A 24,753-nucleotide genomic window follows, 5' to 3' on the forward strand; every position below is an offset into this window, starting at 1 on the left:
CTTTGTGTTCAACAGAACAACAAAATATACAATAATTTGTTCCTACTGTTGTAGTGGATGATGTCACAGAACTGAAAATTGCTAACGTTCTTACAAATATCTTTCTTTGCGTTTAACAGAACAAAGAAATGTATAATAAATGATGACTGAAATATAAATTTTGGGTGAATTATCCCTTTAAGTACGTACGTTACTTCTTTACATTACAAAACTGCATGCAGTAAACTGTTCATGCTGGGGGAAACGTCTTTGTCATATGAGTCAAAACGTTTGAGCAGTTGTACAAATACTGTAAGTTCAGGACCTTCCACGTCAAGTCTGTAGTCCTTGCGCGGCAACATTACCTGTAATTTTCCATTTAGCCAAACACGTCTGATCCGGTGTGCTGAAATTTTATCCTACCTTTCAGATTGTCCTGCCAGGCATGCACACATCAGGCAGCAGCCTTCATTATTCCGTAGGAGTAGCTCTGAAAACGGTTGTTGTTGCTAGCTAGCAAGGTCTAGGCAAAGATTCAGTATTTATGTAGAATGCTTTGCAACAAATACAATAATTAAACAACAAAAGCCAAAATAAAAAAGAGATCAGGACTATAAGAAATAATTCTGCATCTATTTATGCTACGCCATTGGAAGTAAATGGGGTGAAAGTGTGACTTTGAAACTCTTTATATGTTTTTGAATTTATTTATCAGAATATAAATTCTATTTCATATCTGTCCTGAATAAAGACCACGTTCTGTCCTTGAGTTTATTAATGAGGGTGATCTTGTGTGTTTTAGGCACCCAGTGAAGGGCCCAGCTTCCAAAATGAGGTAAGCTGACTTATTCAACATCCTAACCATGAGCAATGCAGTGATGCATCAGTAATGTCATCCCTTTCTTTTGTTCTGTTTTGTCGCTGCAGATTCTGCTGTATTCAGAGCCCAGTTTCCAGGGCACATGTAGTGTGTGTAATCAGAACTTGGGCCGTCTGCCGGAAAACCTCATAGTCAAGTCATGCAGGGTGGTGGGAGGAAGGTGAGTATTAAAATGGATGCATTGCTTTGGTTGTAAGGTGCAGTCAATAAATAAATAAATATATATATATGTAAATATATTTTATATATTGTAAAATTGTAAATATATGAGATATTTTGATGAATTTAGGAACACAGTTCGTGGGCACCTTTGACTACCATTAAATTCTTCCTACTATGGTAGTCAATGATGACACAGAATTGAATTATTTATACTGTAGTATTGCAGTGTTCCTCAAATGGGACATGAGCAATATTCCAGACGAACCTAAAAATATATTTGGTACACTGATGTTGTGTAATTCAATGCATTTCAGCTGGGTGTTGTATGAAGGAGACATGTTCACAGGAGACCAGTATGTTTTGTCAGAAGGAAATTTTCCCAACTTCACCAGCATGGGCTGTCCTCCCAGCTGCAGTATTCGGTCGGCAAAATCAGTTCCAATGGTGAGAAAAACAAGTGGGATTTGTAATTTTGTAATCAACAAGTAGAAACTCTTAAAGAAATACTCAGATTATTTGTCTAAAAAAACATATTTTTTAGACTTTTTCAGTGCCTTCAGTCTCTCTCTTTGGGCTGGAGTGTTTTGAAGGTCGAGAGGTCACAGTTGATAAGCAGATATCTAGCCTGCAAGAGGAGGGCTTTAATACACAGTTCCTCTCTGTGAGGGTCAACAGTGGCTGGTGAGTGTTGCCTCTTATATACTTTTTTATATTAAGATCAATTTAGTGGAGTAGGCGGGGTGAGACTGTGGTTCGAGACCGGTGAGTAATTATTAATGAGCGCCAGTTGTGCACGCACCGGTCTCGTATCACGTAGGATATCGGGAGCACATAAGAGCCGGACCGTCGAGGAGAGAGTACCGGACCCGAACATGTTTTATGGTTGTATGTATGTTTTTGTTTTGTTCGCTGTTATTATTTATATTAAAACTTTATTTAACTGTCTGCCGGTTCCCGCCTCCTTCCTTCCTTTTATTGAACCTTTCTACAATCCATTTCAATTTGCTCTCATGTCAGGACAATCTCTCTTTTCTGCAGCTGGGTGTTATGTGAACATAGTAACTACAGGGGGCGCCAGATTCTACTAGAGCCCATTGAAATCACAAACTGGCTCAAATACAGCTCTCTCTCCTGTGTCGGCTCTCTCTACCCAGTCAGACAAGTCAGTATCAGCTTCACATGACCTAATAAAAATAGAAAGACTGAAAAAATACAAACATATTTATTTCGTATAAGTTTTATGTTTTTATTTTATGTGTGCGCCCTTAGAAACAAAGACTGTTCCGCATTAGAAATAATGAGTCTGGACACTACATGTCAGTGAAGGGTGGGGTTGAGGACATGAAAACAGGCCGTGTGGTCGTCTCAGAGGAGGTGGAGGGATTAAGTGATGTTTGGTTCTACCAGGATGGGCTCATCAAGAATAAGGTACTTGACATGAATGACTACATCATGTGTACATAATAGTTAATTACAAAATTCTCTTTAAAGTACAATATAATAGGTTAATAATGTTAATATGAATAATCTTAGGGTATCTTTAGTTGTTAGATTGTGCGATTTAATTTTTAAGTTGACATTGTGGTTCATACTTTGTAGGAGAAATTTGTAGCTGGCTGTTATGTGAGCATAGTAACTACAGGGGGCGCTGTATTAATTCAAGTTCACAACACATTCCGTTAAAACTCTACTCACACATTCTGTATTTGTGGCAGCTGGCACGGACCATGAGTCTGCAGGTGATGGGGAATGTGGAGACAGGTGCTAAGGTGGTACTGTGGAATGAGAATCGTACGCCAGTGCAAATATGGACCGCTCAGGTCAGCGGCAAAATCTCCAGTGTCACTTTCCCTGGAATGGTTCTAGATGTTAAAGGTGAGATACGCGATGCGATGTTTTACAAACAAATCAGACACTTCCAAACACACAAAACGTTTTTTTACATAAAAGTTCAATATTGAAATGAGAAATCTTTTATGCATCTCATGTTAATATGCAAAGAATGCTAATATAATGGCAGCTGTTGTTACAAGCAATATTTACGTGAACTGGGTTAGTAGGCATGAAAAGAAATGAAATAACATGACCAATACTACAATACTGTAATCTCTTTCAGGGGAAAAGTCGTATGACAAACATCATTTAGTTGTCCGAGAGCAGAACGAGGAGCAAGCCAGCCAACAGTGGAAGCTGGAGTTCGTCTAACCCCGCCCCTTTGAACTTAACTGACCCACCAATCCTTACCTCACCCATTCAGGCTGCCTGATAAATAAAATATTTTGTCTATAAACTGACGTTTGTCTTTGTGTGGGCGCCACTACACAGAGTAAAATAAAAACCTTATTGTAACCTTTGGACACGGAAAGAGGCGTACCAGCCATGGGCAGGAAAGTATTTTTTATGATTGTGAAATGTAAAGTGATGAGCTGAAAACTGTTATTTGCACATCATGGTTACCTACAGGTCATTTTTGAAACTATGATCTACAACCCATAGTTTCACATTATAATATATAAAATAATCTTTAAATTCAGAAAACTGTATTAGCTTTTCACTGTCTCTGTTATATATTTTATATATATATATTAAAAACAGCCAGTCACTTCAGATCTGACCTTTATTTTGATCATTTTATTTTTTCATGTCCTGGGAAGGTTTCCATGAAAGTTTGTTCTGTCATCTTGTTTTTATAACCAAATATGTGTTGATGTCAATATAGTACAGCACAGTATAGCAATGTAATATCACCATGTTATTTTTGGAATACCAAGAAACTTTATTCTATAACTTTAATTTTAAAGTTTAATGTGAAATATGTAACAGGGAGTGGCTTTAATTTTGTAATAAAACATCTAAAAATATTCAATTGTGTCCATGATTTAATTATTTGAATATTTTTCAATACCTATTTATGTGTATTGTGCTAAATAAACACTTGGGTAAACTGCGGTGAACTCTCGTACACACAGAAAGATCATTGAGATCAGTCTGTATGTGACATCAATGTTATTTTTAAGCTAAAATCAGATAAAAGTGGGTGGTTTGGCATGACTAGAATGCAGTACGCACACGTCCATATCTGATATCTTTGCGGTTGTAATGTTTAGTATGCAGGTGCTTATCCTGCTATCTCAACAGACTACAAACACACGTCACAACCATCAGGTGGGGGTTTAACTTAAAAATGTTCTGAGGACAAGATGGAAAAAGATTGGTTTAATTTATTTAAAAAATTATTTTGCAAAGCAGGAATAGGCTTGGTGTATAAATATACAGTACCTCAAAACATTTGTGAGTGAGTAAAGCTCACACATGAAGGTGTTGCTCTTTCAGGTCGAGATGAATCGTTTTAATGACATTGTCAACTTTTGACTTGACTTTGTGTATTTACACAGTCACTTCCAAATTTACCTCTGCTCAACCTCTCTGTTGACATTAAATGCACATTCTCACATTTCTCAGATTACCAGCACTTTTATATTTGTGCAGAAAATGACATAGTTCTCCCTTTCTAATGTGAAATGTAGAATATAAACCCGTGAACACACTGAGAATACTTGCATTTCCTTTTCCGTAGAGGTATGTTCTGGGGGTCGTTGTTCTTGCTGTCCAGCTTTTCCGGTTTTGCAGGTTTCTTAAAGTTGTGTGCAGTCTCCAGGTCACACCCAGTGATTGGATGTCTGATCTAGTGTCATCAGGGCATTGAGAACTTCTGCTTTGCTTGAGCCACTTTTGATGCACACATCCGTCTGAGAGCACCGTGGTGTTGCTTGTATTGAAACAGATTTAAGACTAAGAAATCAATAGTTTTAAGTAAAGCAGCAATTGTTATACGTTAGTGTAAAACCTTGAATTGTCTCGTTTTTCTTTTTTGAGCTCAAAAAGTGTAGGTCGAAGGTCACGATTACAAGCTGAAACTTAGTCTCAACTGAGTGAATCCCAGCCCTGGGCACCAAATTCTTCAGAAGGTAAACCATGTGAGCCTTTAACGGTTTACATTTTAAGATGTTTGATTAGAAAGATTTGACCTTGTATAAGTTATTAATTAAATGAAACTAGACTTTTAGGTTTCTAACTATAACAGTTTGAAATATTTATGTGAATTTATGGTATTTTTTTAACTGTTCTCAATCAATGTGTATAATGTGCTTATACATATCTGGCATAATATTTATTTCCATTATTAAGGTTGTTATCATGGATACAGACGAAATCTCAAATGGGGTAAGAATTTGTCCCTACATTACTTTTGTATCGGTGTGTAGAACCTCAGTTTTAAAACTTTACATTATTTTAGTGCCGCTGCTTCCTCGTGTAAAAGAACAGTTCATTTTATAAATCTGTTTGTCAGTGAATCTCCTGATAAAGACCTAACTATCATTTTCTTCTACACCCTCACATCTCCTCCTGTCTCTCTCTTCCAATCTTCACCTTTCCCCTCCCACAGTATGAATCGATGTGGTGGGGCACCTTGGGGTCCGTCCGCCCCTTTCCCAATTTTCATCCAGAGAGGGACGTTTTAGTTCTCCAACAAGCTCTGGAACAGAAAGGTACAGTTGTGTGAATATTCATGAGGCATGAATAAATATCTATGTTGCCATTTTAAAATAGTGACTGCTAGATTTGTGTAAGTGCTGTATTTTATTCCTTTAAAGATGTGAACACCATTGTGAGAATACTGACCAATCGCAGTAATGCTCAAAGACAATCTCTGGTCCGGGCCTACAAGACCTTCTCACAAAAGGTAAATAAACAAAACACATCTATGTTATATTGTGATGTTACTCCAAATGACCACAAGCTCAGAGTGTGTAAGAGTTGCTGTATAAAAAACACATATGAAGTGGGAAACAATAAAGGATAAATGTATGATATAGTGAGTTTGTGTTAAAGGAGCTGGATGCAGGTCTGAAGAAGGTTCTGTCCGGTGATCTGCAGTCTCTGATACTGGGTCTCATGATGACACCAGAGCAATTTGAAGCCCATCGCTTGCGCAAAGCCATGGAGGTTTGCCATATTTCTGTGTATTTATTTACTGTGTGGATATCCGGATGGATGAGTTTTATCACACTATACATCAACATACTTTAAGCCAGTAGTGATGATGTGTGCGTGCATGTGTGTGCGTCCGCGTGTGTGTTCATTCAGGGTGTCGGTACAGATGAAGAAATCCTTTCGGAGATTTTGTGTTCAAGGACACCACAGCAGCTCTCTGACATCACAGCTGCATACAACCAAGGTGCACTGAGAATTTCAAAATAAATGTAGAATTTTTTATTATTTCATAAATAATAACGCTTTTAGAGAAACACTGGGCTTGAAATGGGAAAGGTCACCCGAATATCATTTCTTCACTCTTGTGTTGCGCACAACCTTTATGACTTTTTTCTGTGGAACACAAAAGAAGCTATTTTGATAAATGTCTCAGTGGTTTTGTATCTATAGAATGGAAATCAATGGGGGCCAATGTTGTTTAGTTACCAACGTCTTTCAAAATATCTTGGTTTGGGTTCTTCAGAAGAAAGAAACTCATAGGTTAGGAATGATATGAGGATGAGGAAATACTGAAAGAATGTTCATTGCTAGGTGAATTTTCAGGTTAATCCTGCTGGATTTTCTCTTAAAGTAGTTATTTAATTATAGAGTATTTGTTTCTGTTGTTTGCAAAGGACAAAATACATATATACTGTGTTACGTCATGTTGTCTTGAGGCAAATAAGAGTGTGCTTATTACATATTTAATTATTATGTATTTTAAATAACTTTCTAATTATATCATGGTTTGTATACTTGTAATATTGTCTGTTTAATAACTTTAATAACAGAGTTTAAACGGGATTTGGAGAAAGACTTGCTCAGTGAAACCAGTGGAGATTTTTCAAAGCTCATAATTGCTTTGTTGAAGGTAAGACTTCATGTCTGGAATTAAACTATCAGACATTAAACACCAAAACTTTGTACATTGCTCCATTTATATAATCAATAAAATGACAATCTTTCAAATCTCTCCCTTTCTGTTCCTTTCTCTTTCGCTGTCTCTCTTTTATCAGAAAGAGAATGGGCAAGCAGTCGTTGACCAAGACTTAAAAGTGAGTTGAAATAAATCGCCGATGACAGTCAGTGCAGTAAACATACTTTAGGGAGTCTCAATGTCACCTTGTCTTTCATGAGACGTCTTTCATGTTACGTGTTTTTGATAAGGATTTAACTATGAAACTCACGATGTTGACTTTGCTTTGTTTGATCTTTTATAATTCAACTGCCAGACCTCTAGATGACCTCAGAAGCAGGATATATTGCATGAATGTTACCTCAGTTAGTTAACTCGGGATATTCTAATAATTAAACTAAGTTCAATACAGGGGTTTTTATACCGTGTGAGCATGTTTGAGAAAGCACATTGACTTCTTTAGAAAAAAAGTGACCTATTGATTTTTGCCTTGTGGAAAATCAATCTGTTTATTATGTTGTTTAGACTTTATCCGAGGAGCTAAAAAACAAGAAACCTGTGGGTGAGATTTGGATCGATATACTCACCACAAGAAACCCTGACCACCTTAAAACTGGTGCGTTACAAGTATTTTTGTTTCCGTCTTAACGTTTTAAGATAAAACTCAGAAGTTCTTTGGGGGGTATATAAAAATTACAAATCGAAGAAAATCTGTTTTTAAGGGAATTACACTTTTGTTACTTCTAAATGGCTTAAAGTTGCATTTGCTTTAGTCTAATACCTATTTATTTATAATAATCTATATGAATGTGTTTGTGTTTTTCAGTGCTGAGTAAACTGGAGATTGAATTAGAACAGACTGTGGATGAAGCTTTAGAGGGACATTTTAAAGGGCTTCTTTTAGGAGATCTGAGAAAGGGCTTAAAGTCACTAGGTAAAACAGATTTATGTGTATGTTTATGCATTAAAATATGTTTCAAACTGACACTTGATTTTATCATTTCCTTTACCAGTACACTGTATACAGAACAAGCCTATGTATTTGGCCCAGCGGATCCAAAATATGAAAGTAAGTTGTTTACGGGGCGATTCACATTTCGGGGGTTTTGCGCGCACATATTCGTTTTTTTTTAATGTAGACACGCGGCAACCGACCAATATATACAAGCTCAGGGAAGATGGAGACACAGATGATCACAGCATTAATGAATCTAAAAGCAGAGTTAATGCAATGTATTTTCAGTGTGTTTAATCCATATATCCTTTGTTTATACCTCCTCGTCTCAACAGCTAGCGTGGGCCATGGTTGCTTAGCAATGACTGACACAATGAGAGCTCAATCTCTTAGGCGCTTTGGAAATAAAGGAGAAACCAGTGTGGTCTTTGATGCAAAATGTGATTCACACCTTCTTAAAGCAAAGCAAAGCAATTCTTAAAGGGACATCATAAAAATTTTGTCAACATTTATTACTCACCCTTGAGTTCATACTCTGTATAAATTTCTTTGTGCTGATGAACACAGACAAAGAAATTTGGAAGAATGCTTGTAACCAAACAATTCTTGGCTACATTGACTATCATAGTAGGAAAAAGGATGACGATATTACTGTTAAATTCAAAGTCAAGAATTTGCTTGGATTTAACAACTCCCAATCTCCTCCGTGAGATATGCGGACCGATGTGCGCACAGCTGATTCCAACTATCAATCACGCCACCGGCCCCGCCCCCTGCTCCTGTCACGTCTTCCTGAGATGTTTACATCATTTGAAATCGGAAAAATATTTCTATTGTATGGTTTGTTAGGATAGGGCAATATTTAACTGAGATATAACTATTTAAAGCTCTGGCATCTAAGGGTGCAAAACAATCTAAACATTGAGAAAATTGCCTTTAAAGTTGTCCATGGAAGGCACTGCAACAGGCCATTCACTCACAAAAATAAAGTTTTGATATATTTACGGTTACAAACTATCTTCATGGAACATGATCATTCCTTAATATCCTAATGATTTTGGAATAAAATAAAAATCGATCATTTTGACCCGTACAATGTATTTTTGGCCATTACTACCAATTTTATCCGTGCTACTTAAGACTGGCTTTGTGATCCAGGGTATATTTTCTAATATACACAAACAGGCATCCAACCCCATGTGTGTTCATAGTGTGTTCTTCTGCAGGTACCGTTGCTCCAGGGTGTGATGGTGTCTCACAGTGAGGAAGATCTGCTGAGCATTCGAGTGGCGTACCTTCAAGCAACAGGGACGTCACTTTACACTGCCTTACAGGTCCCCACGATGTCAAAAATAGACTGGTAGAAATAATTTCAGCTACAACATTATAATAAGGTCTCTTTATTTTTCTCTCTAGAAGCAGTTCAAAGGTGATCTCCAGCAGGCTTTGTTGGCTATATGCCGTGCCGAAGATTAGGAACACAAACACACAGCAGATGTGTAAAACACCAGGGGTATATATTACAACTGATAAACGTCTGTGTACATACACTGAAAGAACACTTTATCCACAAAGAGCTGTTAAACGGGAGATCTGCTTTGGAAAATAACTAAATAAAACACATTACTTGCCATTTTAAAATCTTGTTTATTATAAATCCCACCATTAGTTTCCTATAAGAGCATAAAGAGGACGGGAACAGATAAGAGATCTCTGAACCACAGTCAAGCTGTTAAACGTGAATTAGACAAGCGAGTGGTCATCCAGGAGTGTTCTGATATTTTATTGAGGAGTTGTTTAGAGGAGCGTGTGTAAGATTTCTTCAAAAAGATAAAGAGTTGTCATAAAAGATACCGATCGAAGAATTATTAACCTTCACTGTAACTGCTGGATTGTTTGAATATTGTTTATTGTCCCTTAAATAGCAATTATAATTTTATGATTTGGATGTCCCTAAAATGTGTGAGAATCAAAACCACAGGATGTTTTCTGTTTAATGAAACTAGAAGTTTGCTTTTTATCAAAAATCATGTAAAATGCTATGTAGCTTGTGTGTGTACAGCTACTTTTGTAAAGAAGCTTGTTCGTTTAATCTTTATTAAGGGATATTAATTATATGGCAGCAATTACAATAAAGTTTTCTGGCACAGCTCCTCATCCCCTTCTCCACCTCCAATTCCTACTGTATTATATGTGTCTTTAAGCTGTAAAATTGATCAATTGTTATTATTTTACTGCTCCTCAATAGCTGAATCCCTAATCCTCAAGGGTCTATTGAAGACATTAAGTCGATGACATGAGGTCAGCACTTGATCTCTGCTGTAATTGCTGTTAATAATGTATAATGAGTATAGACAGTTGACTCCTGCACTGTATGACGTTGTTTCCTGGTTCATTTAGCCAAAGGCTTATCTAAAGTTTATTCAGGAAAAGATCATTTACTGTAAATTAGGAAATAAAGAAATCAATTTTAGTCTCATTGTTCCAAAGTCCAGACAAAGGTTACTTATTAAACATTTTATGTTAAACTTCAATGGAAATGCCATGTGTCACATTAAAGATGTGTTTATACGCGTGTATCAGTACATCGGTGCATTATCAGCATTGACACAATTTTACGGTTAAGCAATATATGAAACACAAATCTTAAATTCTGCTTTTTTTTAACATCGCCAGGTTACGGCTCTTCACAGCATAGAATTATTTTTTCAACCTGGTTTCATGAGATATACAACTGAAATGCTTAGACAAGACTTTTAAATAAGTTTTAGATTACGGTGGACACTTTGTTCACTACCTTCCTATTTTAATTTAAAAAGAATAAAATAATGTTCCAGTTTTATAAAGCATCCATATTGTATGTAGACATTATTTATCACTTATGAATCATTATAGATTAGACATTGAAGCATAAAATCAAAAAAGCGCACATTCTTGACTGATGTCAGCTGTCATATGCAGTAAAGCATGTTATTACAAGATATAAAAATGGATAAAAGGTAAAATAATTAATGATCATCTTATAACATACCACATTTTATACTACAGTTACAAGTGCAACTCTTTCTTAAACAGCCAGGCTTATTTTGATCCCGGTTTGAACAAACATGTTCAGTTCAACAGCGTGTAAAAGAGAACTGGAAGAACACAGGTGACACCAGCAGTCACAGAGTAGCCTGATGATTCCGTCGTCAGAATGGTGGTTTTGCTTGTTGTTACCATGGTGCCGTTGGTATTCATGGTCACTGTGTGATTAGTAGCGGCAGATGATTTTGATGGAGTAGTGCTGGTGGATGCACTTGATGGAGTCAGACTTGTTGGGTTGCTGGTTTGAGTTGAACTTGTAGCTGAAGGTGCCGGAGTGCTTTGAGTTGAACTTGTAGCTGAAGGTGCCGGAGTGCTTTGAGTTGAACTTGTAGCTGAAGGTGCCGGAGTGCTTTGAGTTGAACTTGTAGCTGAAGGTGCCGGACTGCTTTGAGTTGAACTAGTTGAAACTTGGGTTTGAGTTGCATTTGTTGTGGCCAGAGTAGTTGCCACATTGGGTTGAGTTGAACTTATTTGGCCTGCAGTCATCTTAAAGGGAACAATAATTGTTCATTACAAACTTTTATGGGACAATACATTAGCTGTTCCTCAAACGGTTTATACCTTCCCTTCCGCATTACCGTTTATACTTGCTGCAATTAAAATGTGAAAACACAAGACTGTTTGTATTGTTCAATTTCTTTTTTTTTTTACTGAATTAAGTTCCACATTTACATTTACATTATCATGATTATTTTAAAGCATCTTGTCAGATTTAGATGTTCTCTCTTAAAATGATAGTTCCCCCAAAAAATCTATTCTGTCATCGTTTACCTGTCATGAATCTGTATGACGTTCTTTTTCAAAACACAAAAAATATATTTTTAATGATGTCGTAACTGAACAACGGCGGTACCCATTAATTTGTGTGTGAATGAATATATATATTTTTTTTGGTGAACTATCACTTTAAGGATCCCCCTGTAAAAAAACCTAAAGTGAGGTTCTCACATTTCAATTCACTAGTGACTTTGACTTTTCAACCTCTTTTTATCTTATTCAATACTTGGCTATGCATATTTCAATGATGATAATATTGTAACACAAAGCATTTCTGAAATCGCTACGGATTATTAGTCTAATCAAAAACATTCAATAAAGTGTATTTTGTCATTACCTCAGTCTGGAAGGCCAGCAGAGCCAGCACGAGAAATCCTATCATAGTTTCCTTCATTGCAGCAAGAACTCAAAAAGTAAGTGCGAGTGTAATGAGTCCTATTCCGATCGGTCCGGCAGGAGAATGAGATTCTGAGCTGTTTCCTTCTCCTCTTAAATAGGCTGACCTGGAGAACATGTAATTATGTCATGCTCTCATGCTTCCACACAGGTGTGCATTGATAAAACCCCAGGGACAATGGCTCCTCCCTGGTCCAGAATGAACACAGCATTCTTTTTTCTGGGGTGTGGGGAAGTATCAAAGTTCTCCTGAGTTTACAATTTAATTTATAGCTACCCATTTCACGTGAAATGAAACGTTGATAATGGAATTATGTATGATGTGTCAGCATTACACCTTTTATGATGTGTAAGGCTGATTACATTTAATCTGCATGTAATTATGTCTTGTTGCTTTTCTTGGAAAATTTTGCCGTTTTATAAGTTGTGTCGTCACATTTTTACTACTCTCCATATTCTCCATGTGTAAATGAAATCACGTCGAATGGCTCTATAATAAACTTTCCAGTTTTTAGTTCACAGTTTGATTGACAAGACAATGAACATGCCCTGCTGCTAACATTTTAGGGTGGACTGTGTGATGAAGTGGATTCATAATTATTATAAAATGAATTTTTCTTCCTGGCTTTTTCCTCTAGCTCACAAGATCACATTGAGAAAAGCATAAAAGATTTGAGTCAATTAGAATGGACTATAACCTCAAATTCCCTAAACTGCGTGTCAATTTAATAAACTGACTACCAGGAAGTGTGAATCTAATAAAAACATGCATTCATCAGCCTTTATTTCCATATTGTTTATTTCCTTTCCAAACTGAATGTCACCATCGTTCATCATATATTCAGCCTATGTCATCTTAAACCAGAATGACTTTCTTTTGTCGAACACATATTTTGAACTGCTTGGGTGAATTCCATACACCACTTGAAAAATGATCTGCAAACCGCATACACTTTTGCGTTGACATTCGTGTCTGCTTTATTTAGCATTAAAATGAGTCAACATGCATGTTGAATTTACCCAGGTATTCATTCAATGATGTTCTTTTGTGTTGCTGATTGTGAGAAAACCATGAGGGTAATAAACAATGTGGGTAAGTAATGATGAGTAAACGATAAAAAAAATTAATAATTGAATTCATCTTTGGTTGGTTAGCTTTATAAATATCATATCATTTGAAGCATCTATTCTTTATGTGCTTTGTTTCAAGGTGAATATATGTATCATTTACTTTATTTTATAAATGTTGTGCTCAACAGGCTTTGGTGGTGTCATTGGACTACTGAATTCAGTGGATAGATTTATAAACATACAGTTTATGTAGTGTTTATCATATAAAATAATTGTGTGTATCGAAAATTTGATATTTTTTAAAATGATGTTTAGATCATTTCATTTACTGGTAAACAAAGGATCAGTTTTACAAGTGATAGCATTAACACAGAATAGAAAAAAAATGACCAGTGAAATTCTTTTCAACTATTTAATGTACAGTAAGTACATATATTTTGACCATAAAGTCAAGATATAAAATCTTGTTCATTAACTAATTAAAAGTTGTGTGTATGTGAATATGTGAAAAAACCTAGCTAAAGTGTGCGCGGATGATTTAGGTCAAAAAGCACATATGATAAATTTTCTGTGAAAATATAATGTTAATCAGTAAGGGCATGTCAACGGCAATTTATTTTGTATTTTTTGCAGAAAAATAATTAAATAAAACTAAAATCTTCATACATAATATATCTCTATCATTTACAGCAATAAACACACTTTATCTATTTTTCGTCATTTTATGGCTGACTGCTTTGATGCTTCCAATCTCATAATTATTCGTAAGATAATGCAACTTAAGCCCGCATTTCACAGACAGGATCACATATTTTAATCATGCTTTAAATAAGTTTTTTATTCAAACACATGCAATTTTTTTACTTTAAACTAAGACCATTATGTGAATTTTGCTATAGCAGTTCACTCTTTAGAGTTACTAAATAAATATGCTTTTACAATCAGCTAGCATTACATTTTTGCCATTATTACAAATATACAGTAGTTCTTGTCTGGTTTTCTTGAGAGGCATGTCATATACTGTAATGAACATGTACATGTACATGTATACAATTGTACGTCTATCATGCAGTCTGTGTTCTGTGCAGTCAGAAAATGTTGACCTTCACAATAAGGAAGTTAAACTAAACAATAGATGTATCTGCGGAAGCAAAAAGTATAAACCAAGGACTAAAATAAATGTCACTGGATTTAAAACCACTTCAATCTGCTGCTACATTAGAATAAATAAACAAAATGTGTCCTTAATTGTTTGAATAAAAGCTTAAAAACAATCAAATGTATATCAAGAAATAAAAAAACAACGTAAACCCTTTTTCTCATGCTTTGATTTATGTCACTAGATTTCAAGTGTATTTTTCAAATTTTTAATTGTTAATGACAATAAAATATTTGTAAATTACATACAAGTACAATGAACAAGCATTATTGTTATTTCCTGAAAGTATTTGCGCTTGATTTCTTGATTAAAGACTGCCAGCAGTCCTTCACTGCCACCACAGGTGCACAGACACTGTTAGGAACAGCAGGCCGACAGAAACACTGACACTGGAAAATCCATTTTTCGTAGTGCTTGCTTGTGTCGTACTGTTTGAATGTACGGTACTGTTTGCTTGTACGGTACTGTTTGCATGTACGGTAGTGTTCGCATGCATGGTGCTGTTTGGATGTATGGCACTGGTCACTTCAGTTCTTGTCATCTTAGCAGAGGTTCCGCTCAAGTTTGTGCCATTTGTAGATGCTGTTGTTGTGCTCTGAATTGTGGAAGAATGGGATGCTTATGATCAGACACATTACAGAATGATACAGCCAGAGTGAAAGTCTGGGCTCGCCTTTGAATAAGACACGCCCACTTTCCATGGGCGTTTTGCCCTTGCCTTATCAACAACATTCAAATCACACACTTTTAATATCATATCAGGTTCTAGAATAATATTGAAATTTGTTCCTACTCAACACACACAATGTGACTTTGACAAAGACATGAGGTAAAAATAACTTTTATTTTGTTCAGAATAAAGTCAACAGAGGCCGTATTTAAACCTCTTCCAATAAAACATCTGTCTTAACTTTTATCTTTTTTTGAATGCCTGTTGTACATATTTTTCTATTCTGTCAAACAACCTGGCAGATTTCCCCTGTTATGACCATTGCATAAAGTCACGCCAAGAAATTATTTATCACACTTTAACCGAACTTCTTACCCGTAAAATATAAACACTTTTTGTATACATTTACTTTTCCAGATTACATTGTAAAAAGCTTTTTTACATACAGTTCCGTTTTAATATTAAATGTTTCAATAATTCTATATTCTAAAATGCAAGCTATGTCAAGTGGAGCTTCCCCAACTCTGATTATCCGTTTTAAACACAAAATTTAAATGAAGAAATCATTGTGTAAGAATTACCTGTGTAGGTGGTAAAAACAGCAGAGATGCTACCAGCAATATAAAGACCAAAATCTTGAGCATGATGAAGGACGCTGAGAGATGATGTGGTCAGTGGGGTGTGGATTAGACTTGATTTGTGATGCCTTTGATTTCAGGTTTCCTTAAAAAGGGCCTTTTATACTTCTGTCCCACCTCACCTGAGCCTGTATCCAAAGTCTGCCACACAGCCAATCAGCTGAGCTCTGATCCATTTATTTACACAGTGACACTTCAAGGTTTCTTATTCACCTCAAACGTTATTTTCATAATCCATGTTTTTTGCTGCCCTGTAAAACTACCCCAAAACTACCCTAATCTTTTCAAATAAATTGTTGTCAGTTTAGACTTTGATTTTGTGAGGTTTATGCTTACATCAACAAAACATATCTGTAGATATAAACAAAGAGAGACTTATACATCTAAAAAAAGATGCTCCAAAATGTTCTTCACAGGGAGGCTATAGAAAAACCATTTTTTTTGGTTCTCTAAAGAACCATTTAGTATTTTTATAAGAATCTTTTTTTTCTATAATCTGTTGTAATTATATAATCTCCACTATAAAAACCTTTTTGTAGAACAGAACAGAAACATTTAGGCAAAAATGGATCATACTTTAGGTTTCATTTACTTCTAATCTCAAACCTCAAACTGCTGAAATGAAATGAAACCCATACAGCGGATTATCTGTATTTACCAATGGCATGAATAGAATAATCAAACATTATTATCAAACAGCACACAGTTTAGGAATTCAGCTGAGGTGTGTATGATAAAGTGGAACGTGATTTCAGTGAAATAATATTATTAACACATGTCTGTTACCCTCAACAGTAACAAAGTGCTAAATTGTTTCGGATTTACACAGACTTAGAAAATATTACTGAAATGTTTTATTGAAGATTAATGAGACAAATAAGATGTTGCTGGAACATCTAGTAAAATTGATATTTGTCAATTTTATATGCAATGTAAGTGTTTGTGACAGTCATTGACTATGTTGCCAACGAATTAAAAATCCCCTCACTATACAGGAAGTACAGTAGCTTTCCTCCACACCCGTGTTATCAGTTCTAACAAAGATTAAATATTTGCATTTGTAACGTTCAGCTACACATAAAATGTAAAAACATGTCACTGGACAAAAAATAAATCATTGTTTTAGCCTTATTATATGTCAGGATTTGTTGGATATGCTCTGACAAATCAAGTTTTTTACATATACATTTATAATTTAAGTATTTGTTTGCAACTCTTTTCTAATTTATCGGCTTTCATTTTTTTGTAAATGTAAAACACTATCACGGGCACAACAAGATATTTTGCAGCCGTCAGGTTTTAAGCTAGCAATAGTTGAAAGTGAATTAATTAAGTAAATTAATGTAAAGCTTATATTCTGTAGGTAGAAGCACACACAGAACATCACAGCGCTCAGCAGAAGTTGAATGGAGTCACACTAGGCACCACCAACAGGTTTGATCTGTGTGGTTACGTATTGACTTGGCCAGATGTGTTCTGTTAGAAACAGAATACATTGTAAAAAACAATTTAAATTAATACAATTATTATTATTATAACATGAAAAAATGGTTCCTGTTAAAAACATTATCTGTTTAAATCAATTTTTATTTAATAAGGGTTAAGTTAATGAAGTGAAGTGAAAGTGACCTATTAGTCAGATATGGTGACCCATACTCGAAATGTGACCTTTACATTTAACCCATCCAGAGAGTAGTGAACACACGCACAGCAAGTCATGAACACACGTACACTCAGACTTAATTGAAGCTTTAAGTGTTTCAAATAATGAGTTATCAGATAACAACTGTACAATAGTACAATAGATCACTATGGCAACATATAACAGAACATGTTTAGAACTGCCAAACTTATATTTCGCATAAGAGAGGCCAATAGTGTATAGTCTCATTGAATGTGATGTGTGATGTTACCTTGGCCAAATGTGTTCTGTAAATTAGTATTGTAAGAAAATTTAAACAGATCATAAAATAATGAAACAAAGAATTCCTGATTAAAATCTCTCTATATAAATCTATAGTAATGGAATCTTGTGGCTTAATGTTTCAATTAGGTGCGGCCGTGTTACAGAACACTGTTGGAAACGAGTCAACAACAGCTTAGACAATAGGTGCAAACTTAATTTGTGGGGACATACAGTGGAACGAAATGTTGTGCCTCACAGCACCACGGTTATGCATAATACAGATAAATAACATTTAAGTAAAATACTATAAAAAATCTATACACAACTAACCTACTGACAGATTTACTATAAATATACTATATACTTACCTAAAACTAAAAAAATTTAAACTATACGAATGTTTCACATAAATACTGTACACGTGCGAGAAACATCTTGAGACAAGCAGCTGGCTGGGGAACAGTGTAAGATTATTTATAGTGCATGAGCATGTAAACATACATATATTTGACTCTTTTTTGGGATTATGTACACACAGTCATGTGTGAAAAGTGTCTGGTGCGAATGGAGGAGAGTCCATATTTCAGGAGGTAGGTGTTTGTCTAGGGATTCAGAGAGGGAGGGGATGATTAGAGTAAAGGGCTCTCACAGCCTGGGGGAAAGGCTGTTGAGCAGTCTGGCAGAGCTGGCTCTGATGCTCCTGAACCTTCTTCCTGATGGAAGGAGCTGGAAGGGACTGTGGGAGGGGTGGGTGGGGTCCTTCATGATACTGTTGGTTTTTCTGGAGCATCATGCATGGAAAATGTCTAGGATGGAGAGCGGCATCGATCATCCTTGCAGCTGTGTTCACTGTAGGGTCTTGCGATATGCTGCACTACAGTTCCCATACCAAACAGCGATGCAGCTGGTCAGCGTGCTCTCATTGATTCCACTGTAGAAAGTGGTGAGGATGGGTGTAGGGAGACTTGCTCTTTTCAGCCGGCGAAGAAAGTGTAGGCGCCGTGGTGCCTTCTTGGAGAGTGACATGGTGTTGGTAGTCCGGGTGGGATCCTCTGTGATGTGCACCCCCAGGAATTTAATGCTGCTGACTCTCTTCACAGTCGAGCTGTCGATGGTCAGTGGTCAACAGAGTTTCTCCTGAAGTCCATCACAACCGCCTTTGTCTTTCCCACATTGAGCATTGAGGTAGATGTTGTTAGTGCCACACCATTCAGCCAACTGTGCCACTTCCTCTCCGTAGTGCGTTCGAGGTCTTCCGGTAAGAAAGTCCAGGATCCAATTACAGAAGGAGTTGTTAAGGCCTAGAGGGAGTTGTTGATGAGCCGTTGTGCGATTACTCTGTTGAATGCTGAGCTGAATTCAATGAACAGGATTCTAACATAGGAGTCTTTATTTTCTGGGTGGGTAAGAGCCAGGTGGCGGGTGGAGGAAATTGCATCATCTGTAGAGCGATTTCGATGGTATGCAAACTGGAGTGGATCATAGTTTTGCATAGTTTCCTCATAGCAAATTGTTACTAAAACTCTGGAATATCTGCATACATACATCTACATTTACGCATTCATATTTATGTTTATGCAATCCCCTGGGATCGAACCCACAACCTTACGTTGTTAACGCAATGCTCTTACCACTGAGCTACAGGAAAACATACAGGCAGACATATCTCCTGATATCCCCCTGACATATAGAAAAATGTGAACAGGTTGCTTTTCAGATAAATGGATACTAAGAATACTACCAATCTTAACATCAGTGTCCTCACTTTTAAGGTCTCCCTTTATTGCAAACTTTGCTGGTACTACACCTTTCATGGTTGGAGTTTTTTATGCAGCAAATTGCTTTTTTAGGCATTGATACGTTGGTTGATAAATATTAAAGATATTAGATTTATATATTTATAACCGGTTCTTTGTTTTTAATGTTCTGTAGATTTAAAGTTGAAAAGATAATTCACTGCTCTTTTCAACAAAGACATGACCATTGGAATAAACAAAGGAAACAATGAGACCGATATTAAAATCATACTTGACTAAGAACTCCATTTAGTATCATAATACATGAAAGAACAATGTCTGAACATTTATTTTGGGGGTATTCCGTCTATCCGGTTTCAGACACTGTTGTGTGTGGGTGTGTGTTTCTGTGTTTCATATATATTTAAAAAAATATTTCAAATGTTTTGATAAAATAGGTCATTGAACCAGAAGTCATGCGAAATTTTTTTTAGATAAATTCAAATTTGCATGGGTAAATGCATGCTTTCATTCATTATATAATCATATTACAAATATGCAAATGCAAAACTTAAGAAGTTATATTAGCTACTAAGAGGAAATTTTCGGTGAAAGTTTGCATAAACAAAACACAAACAAACAAAAACAAATATTCGTAACAAATGGACTATTTAAGTTTAGCTTTAGTGTAAGCAAATTATGATACATATGTTTAGGTTATAGTAGCCCACATATGACGGGGGGCACAGTGGCTTAGTGGTTAGCACGTTCGCCTCACACCTCCAGGGTTGGGGGTTCGTTTCCCGCTTCCGACTTATGTGTGTGGAGTTTGCATGTTCTCCCCGTGCCTCGGGGGTTTCCTCCGGGTACTCCGGTTTCCTCCCCTGGTCCAAAGACATGCATGGTCTTTGATTGGCATCTCTGGAAAAAATTGTCTGTAGGGTGTGAGTGTGTGAGTGTGTGAGTGAATGAGTGAGTGTGTGTGCCCTGCGATGGGTTGGCACTCCATCCAGGGTGTATCCTGCCTGAATGCCCGATGACTCCTGAGATAGGCGCAGGCTCCCCGTGACCCGAGGTAGTTCGGATAAGCGGTAGAAAATGGAATGGAATGGAATAGCCCACATATGGCATAAAATGGTCAATTGTTAAACGGTATATAGGAGATGCTAAGATGCAAAACAACATCTTTACTTGGAAATACAGTAATATTATTATATTAAAACAGATCTTTGAACAGTGTTTTCTTTGAGGCATTTCGTACATTTTCCAGAAAAAGTTTGAAAATGTGTCTGCATAAGTAGGTAAACTTAAATTGTATAAATGTACAGTGTTTAATTGGAAGGCAGGAAAAAAGTTAGTTGAACAATATTAAAATATTAATAACAATAAAAGTTTATTGTTTCCAGGAAAATAAATTATTCCTATTTTTTATATAAAGAGCACTTAATAAACATTTTAGCATTTAAGTAAACGTTTTAAACATCCTTTTTATTAGTAGAAGTAATGCTTTAAGCAACAAAAAGTACAGAAAATATAAACAAAATAACGAGGGTGAAAGAATGAATAAATCATATTAACAAATTAAGAGAATAACTAAACAAAACATTACATAACATTAAGGAAAGTATAATAATTACAAACAGATAATGTTTTAGCATTAGCTCTTTTGTTTTCCGCTTGCACTTCCGCACGATGACGTCGAGATGTAGTCACGGAAGTGACGCAATGACGCTTTTCGTCCTCCAATCAGAGCTCGCAGCGGATGATTTCGAACATCAACGTCCCGGACGAGCAATACGCTAGAGAAGATACCCCCTTAAAATATATAATTTTACGCGCCGCCGTAAATAAGCCGTTTATTCATAGCGGTAAATATTTCGGTGAGAACACGCTATATGTCAGAAGAACTGAAAGTGATTTTAGATATAAACGTTAACTCAACTAATAGACGTTGAAGTAAATGCGTCACGCTCGTGTATTTTAAACTGGACGTGTGGCTGTTTTAAACAGCTCAGATATGGCTCGGGAGCGAGTGGTGCAGAAGAAGTCTTTCCAGCAAAGTCTGGACGACATCAAGGAGAAAATGAAGGAGAAACGGAACAAGCGTCTCGCCAGCGCTTTAGCAGCCAGTCATGGACTGTCAAAATTGAAGAACAAAAACACAGGTGCCATTTCATGCGTCATTACCCTTGGGAAATTATTCACGACTTTAATAATGTTCAAATTTAATAACATTGCATTTGTAAGCTCTGATCTTTCTCTTCACAGCTGCAGTGAAGCCGTTTGTACTAAAGAGTGTTCAGGTGAACAACAAAGCTCTTGCATTGGCTCTGCAGATAGAGAGAGAAAAGGTACGGCAAGCACAGGGGGTCATTCTGCAGCTGAAGAGAGAAAGGCAGGCGCTCTTCTTTCACCTGCTGATGCTGAAGAAAACACTGAGAGATCGGGGAGCCGTTGAGAACGCACAGGTTAGAGGTTGACACACACTTTTTTTGAGGTATTCGTTGAAATAGTGCAAAGGTGTATATACTGTGACATCTTGGCATATTTCTGCATGTCCCCATACGTTTCTATTGATTTCTTGCAGATTTCTCCTCCTGCTGAGACAAGTTCACAAAGTCTCTCTGTCAATCCCAGGTAAAGGAGAGTTATTTATAGTTAGTCAACATGTGCATCTTAATAGGGTTGATATCTGATTGGACATGCACATTCCACCGTCACCTGACCATTTGCACTCTATATGCAAATCTGCGTTTATGCCTCCTGAGTGATTCCATTTTAAATACATTTTGCATGGCATTTACACTTTGTCCTTTCGGATCAGTGAGATCCATGATGCCGTGAATATTATTAAAATATCTATAGCTCTGTATCAAATGTTTGTCAAATATTTAAATTAATAATCGTTAATGGTGTTTTTGTGCAGGAAAGTACCTGTGTTTGACACTGATATTCAGGAGCCTCACCTGGAAGAGCCCCTCCTAGAGTCATCTGTTACTGCTGGCACTGGTGAATATCTATATATACACATCACACAAAACATTTTCAGCACAAATATAAATATTCCAAAGTTTGTTTATTCTGCTGTTGTCTCTGTGCAGTGACTGTTTCTGGAGTTCGTGGTGACAGACACGTTTCATTGCCCCCGACAGTGGGAACAAGACGAAAGAGGTGCTCTGAGAGTGTGCGGAGACGGAGTGCGCGATTTGACTCCACCTCTGTGGAGAAGTGCGTTACATATGTATCAGAACCATCTTGCTCTGAAAAGAAACAAGAAGTGTCTAATGATATAAGACAAGGAGGGGATCTTAGCATCCCGCTGGATGACATTCGTAATGAAGCAGAAGAACGTAATGGGGAACTTAGATTTGTTGGGCCAGATTCTAAAACGTGTGTACCTGACAATCTTAACACAGATTTAGACACTGAGCCTCCAGAAATCCAGCACTCAACGCCAGAGCCCCCCCAGCGGACCACCAGGCGGCCCAAGAGGAAAAACACTCAAGCAGCCCCCCGCATCAAACCAGAGAGAGGGCGCAAGCCAGACAGAGCTCCGCTGAAGAAGCCGTGGGAAAACTCCAAACCGCGAGCTCGCTCCAAGAGCCGAGACCGTTCGCAGAGTCGTGCCAGAGTGGCTCTCGCACCTGGCGATCGCCTCAACTCCTCACTGGGTGGCAATGACACATTTGACTTTGACTGTGAAGAGGCGGTCCATCTAACACCTTTCAGAGCAGGCAACAAACCTGTGGAGAAACCATCACCTGACGCTCCGGTTGCAGAAGAGGTTCAGCTCGATCCTGATGTAGAGACCAACAACAGTTTATCAGAAGGGGACCAGGATGCAGATGATAGCCTGTACATGCCAAAAAGGAAGACCAGAAAAGCTTGTAGTCCACCACCAAGACGAGCTCGCTCCAAAAGACGGTCGATTCAAGAAGCTAGAAAAAACAGAGGCAAAGAAAATATCTCTCATAAGCGTGCTGAATCAAAGCACACAGGTAAGCACACAAAGTTTAGATTTCATTCAATGAACATTTTTGGCATTGTTTTTTATTATCTTTCATTGTTTTTGAAGAAGGACACAGGACTGAAATTGCAGATACTTGCTTACATCGTCCAGACGCTCTTGACAAGGGAACACCAGTTTGTGGTGTTCTTGCAGATGTCAGCCAGTCAGATCCAAGCAAAGAGATCAGCCAATGTAATGTTTTTTCGTTGTGAACAGCGTTTTTGAACATTCTGTGATACTTTTAATTTTAAATGAGATGGGAACTGATATTAATTATTTAACAAATGTTGTATTTGTTTTCCCACAGCACCTACAGAGGCTCAAGAGTCCCTGATTTCTGTTACCCCTGGTGAAGAGGCAGAACTTATGATGATTGACAGCCCGATATTTGAATTTCCAAAGTGCCTGGGCGACTCATCTGATCAGGAGAATGTAATGCCTTTGGTGATCAATAAGGGCAGAAGAAAAGGTAAATAATGTATTCTTGTTTGTCTTTCTTTCACCTTTGCACATGTTTCAATTCACTCGGTCTGTTCTTTTCCTACTTTTTAGTGAATCTTCTCACATCATATGTCACAAAATATTCCCTTACTTACTTCACATTTGTTGGTGTTACTATTTTGCACTGCTTGTGTCTCTGCAGGTGGGCTGGTTGTTTGCTCCTTTCTGGGCTTGGGTTTGAGTGATGTCACAAATCTCTCCCCTGCAGCCTATCAGATGCCAATGTCTGCTCAAAACACCCCTGAACTCTCCACCCGTAAGCGTCGTTGCACGAGCACCGTCAACTATAAAGAGCCTTCGATCAGTTCGTAAGTACAAGCCTTAATGGAAATTAATGCAGATTTTAAAAAAATTTGGATCTTCAAGTGATATTTTGTTAACTGTAGTTCTTGCAGCTGTTTGTGTGCTCTAATATGTATTGAATTTGTTTATTTTCTTTTAGGAAGCTTCGACGTGGTGACAAATATACAGACACTCGGTTTCTGCGCTCCCCTATCTTTAAACAGAATCCCGTGTCTCGTCGGAGTTCAATCAAAAATATGGAAAAATACAACGAGTCTTTTGTGGGCTGTCGTTAATAGAATAATCTTGATTGAGCATTGTAGAATAATCTCTAACAGCTACATTTCATTTAATATGTCTAAAGTAAACTATTGCAGTAATGTTTGTAAAATGTTTATCACTTTAGCTTTTATGTTATAATTTTGTGTGAATATTAAAGTTTGTCATTTTAATCGTCCAAGTTATGTGTTCAGTTAATATTTGATTTGTTATTAAAAATGTAAATATAAATGGAGAAATATTATTGACGTGTTTAAGCATCTCATCTACTTGTAGCAGCTGGAGCTGTTTTAACAGCTTGTCTTTTTAAAATGTA

The 24,753-nt window shown here is 36.9% G+C and overlaps 4 protein-coding genes across 6 annotated transcripts in view; 3 read left to right on the plus strand and 1 right to left on the minus strand.

The window, feature by feature from the left end:
- Nucleotides 1-3,887, plus strand: part of crybg2 (crystallin beta-gamma domain containing 2) — a 28,249-nt gene extending 24,362 nt beyond the window's left edge. Inside the window, exons 15-22 of the mRNA XM_056741794.1 lie at nucleotides 782-814; nucleotides 907-1,019; nucleotides 1,336-1,465; nucleotides 1,563-1,702; nucleotides 2,060-2,183; nucleotides 2,291-2,449; nucleotides 2,737-2,896; nucleotides 3,138-3,887. Coding sequence (XP_056597772.1) covers nucleotides 782-814; nucleotides 907-1,019; nucleotides 1,336-1,465; nucleotides 1,563-1,702; nucleotides 2,060-2,183; nucleotides 2,291-2,449; nucleotides 2,737-2,896; nucleotides 3,138-3,226 — 948 coding nt within the window. The 3' untranslated portion in view covers nucleotides 3,227-3,887. The remainder of the gene's footprint in view (nucleotides 1-781; nucleotides 815-906; nucleotides 1,020-1,335; nucleotides 1,466-1,562; nucleotides 1,703-2,059; nucleotides 2,184-2,290; nucleotides 2,450-2,736; nucleotides 2,897-3,137) is intronic.
- An 828-nt stretch (nucleotides 3,888-4,715) lies between these two features.
- Nucleotides 4,716-10,163, plus strand: anxa14 (annexin A14). Of its 2 annotated transcripts, none has more exons than XM_056740797.1 (13): nucleotides 4,716-4,989; nucleotides 5,210-5,245; nucleotides 5,469-5,571; nucleotides 5,677-5,765; nucleotides 5,915-6,028; nucleotides 6,170-6,260; nucleotides 6,847-6,926; nucleotides 7,072-7,110; nucleotides 7,497-7,587; nucleotides 7,798-7,905; nucleotides 7,985-8,040; nucleotides 9,153-9,260; nucleotides 9,343-10,163. In XM_056740797.1, the coding sequence occupies exons 2-13, from the start codon at nucleotides 5,219-5,221 to the stop codon at nucleotides 9,400-9,402; spliced, it is 966 nt and encodes a 321-aa protein (XP_056596775.1). In that variant the 5' UTR covers nucleotides 4,716-4,989; nucleotides 5,210-5,218; the 3' UTR covers nucleotides 9,403-10,163. The 2 variants fall into 2 exon arrangements, with proteins under 2 accessions (XP_056596775.1, XP_056596776.1); XM_056740798.1 differs by having other exon boundaries at nucleotides 9,346-10,163.
- Nucleotides 10,164-10,428: 265 nt separating this feature from the next.
- Nucleotides 10,429-12,291, minus strand: LOC130415240 (uncharacterized). The gene is made up of 2 exons (XM_056740799.1): nucleotides 12,128-12,291; nucleotides 10,429-11,499 (listed from the first exon to the last, which is right to left on the minus strand). The coding sequence occupies exons 1-2, from the start codon at nucleotides 12,182-12,184 to the stop codon at nucleotides 11,038-11,040; spliced, it is 519 nt and encodes a 172-aa protein (XP_056596777.1). The 5' UTR covers nucleotides 12,185-12,291; the 3' UTR covers nucleotides 10,429-11,037.
- An 8,842-nt stretch (nucleotides 12,292-21,133) lies between these two features.
- On the plus strand, nucleotides 21,134-24,610 carry sgo1 (shugoshin 1). Of its 2 annotated transcripts, none has more exons than XM_056741423.1 (9): nucleotides 21,134-21,531; nucleotides 21,635-21,834; nucleotides 21,954-22,003; nucleotides 22,293-22,375; nucleotides 22,468-23,364; nucleotides 23,442-23,567; nucleotides 23,683-23,844; nucleotides 24,019-24,184; nucleotides 24,319-24,610. In XM_056741423.1, the coding sequence occupies exons 1-9, from the start codon at nucleotides 21,384-21,386 to the stop codon at nucleotides 24,452-24,454; spliced, it is 1,968 nt and encodes a 655-aa protein (XP_056597401.1). In that variant the 5' UTR covers nucleotides 21,134-21,383; the 3' UTR covers nucleotides 24,455-24,610. The 2 variants fall into 2 exon arrangements, with proteins under 2 accessions (XP_056597401.1, XP_056597402.1); XM_056741424.1 differs by having other exon boundaries at nucleotides 23,445-23,567.
- The last annotated feature ends 143 nt before the right edge of the window (nucleotides 24,611-24,753 follow it).

The sequence above is a fragment of the Triplophysa dalaica genome, chromosome 25 (genome assembly GCF_015846415.1).
Source record: "Triplophysa dalaica isolate WHDGS20190420 chromosome 25, ASM1584641v1, whole genome shotgun sequence".
In the NCBI taxonomy this organism is placed as follows: Eukaryota; Metazoa; Chordata; class Actinopteri; order Cypriniformes; family Nemacheilidae; genus Triplophysa; species Triplophysa dalaica.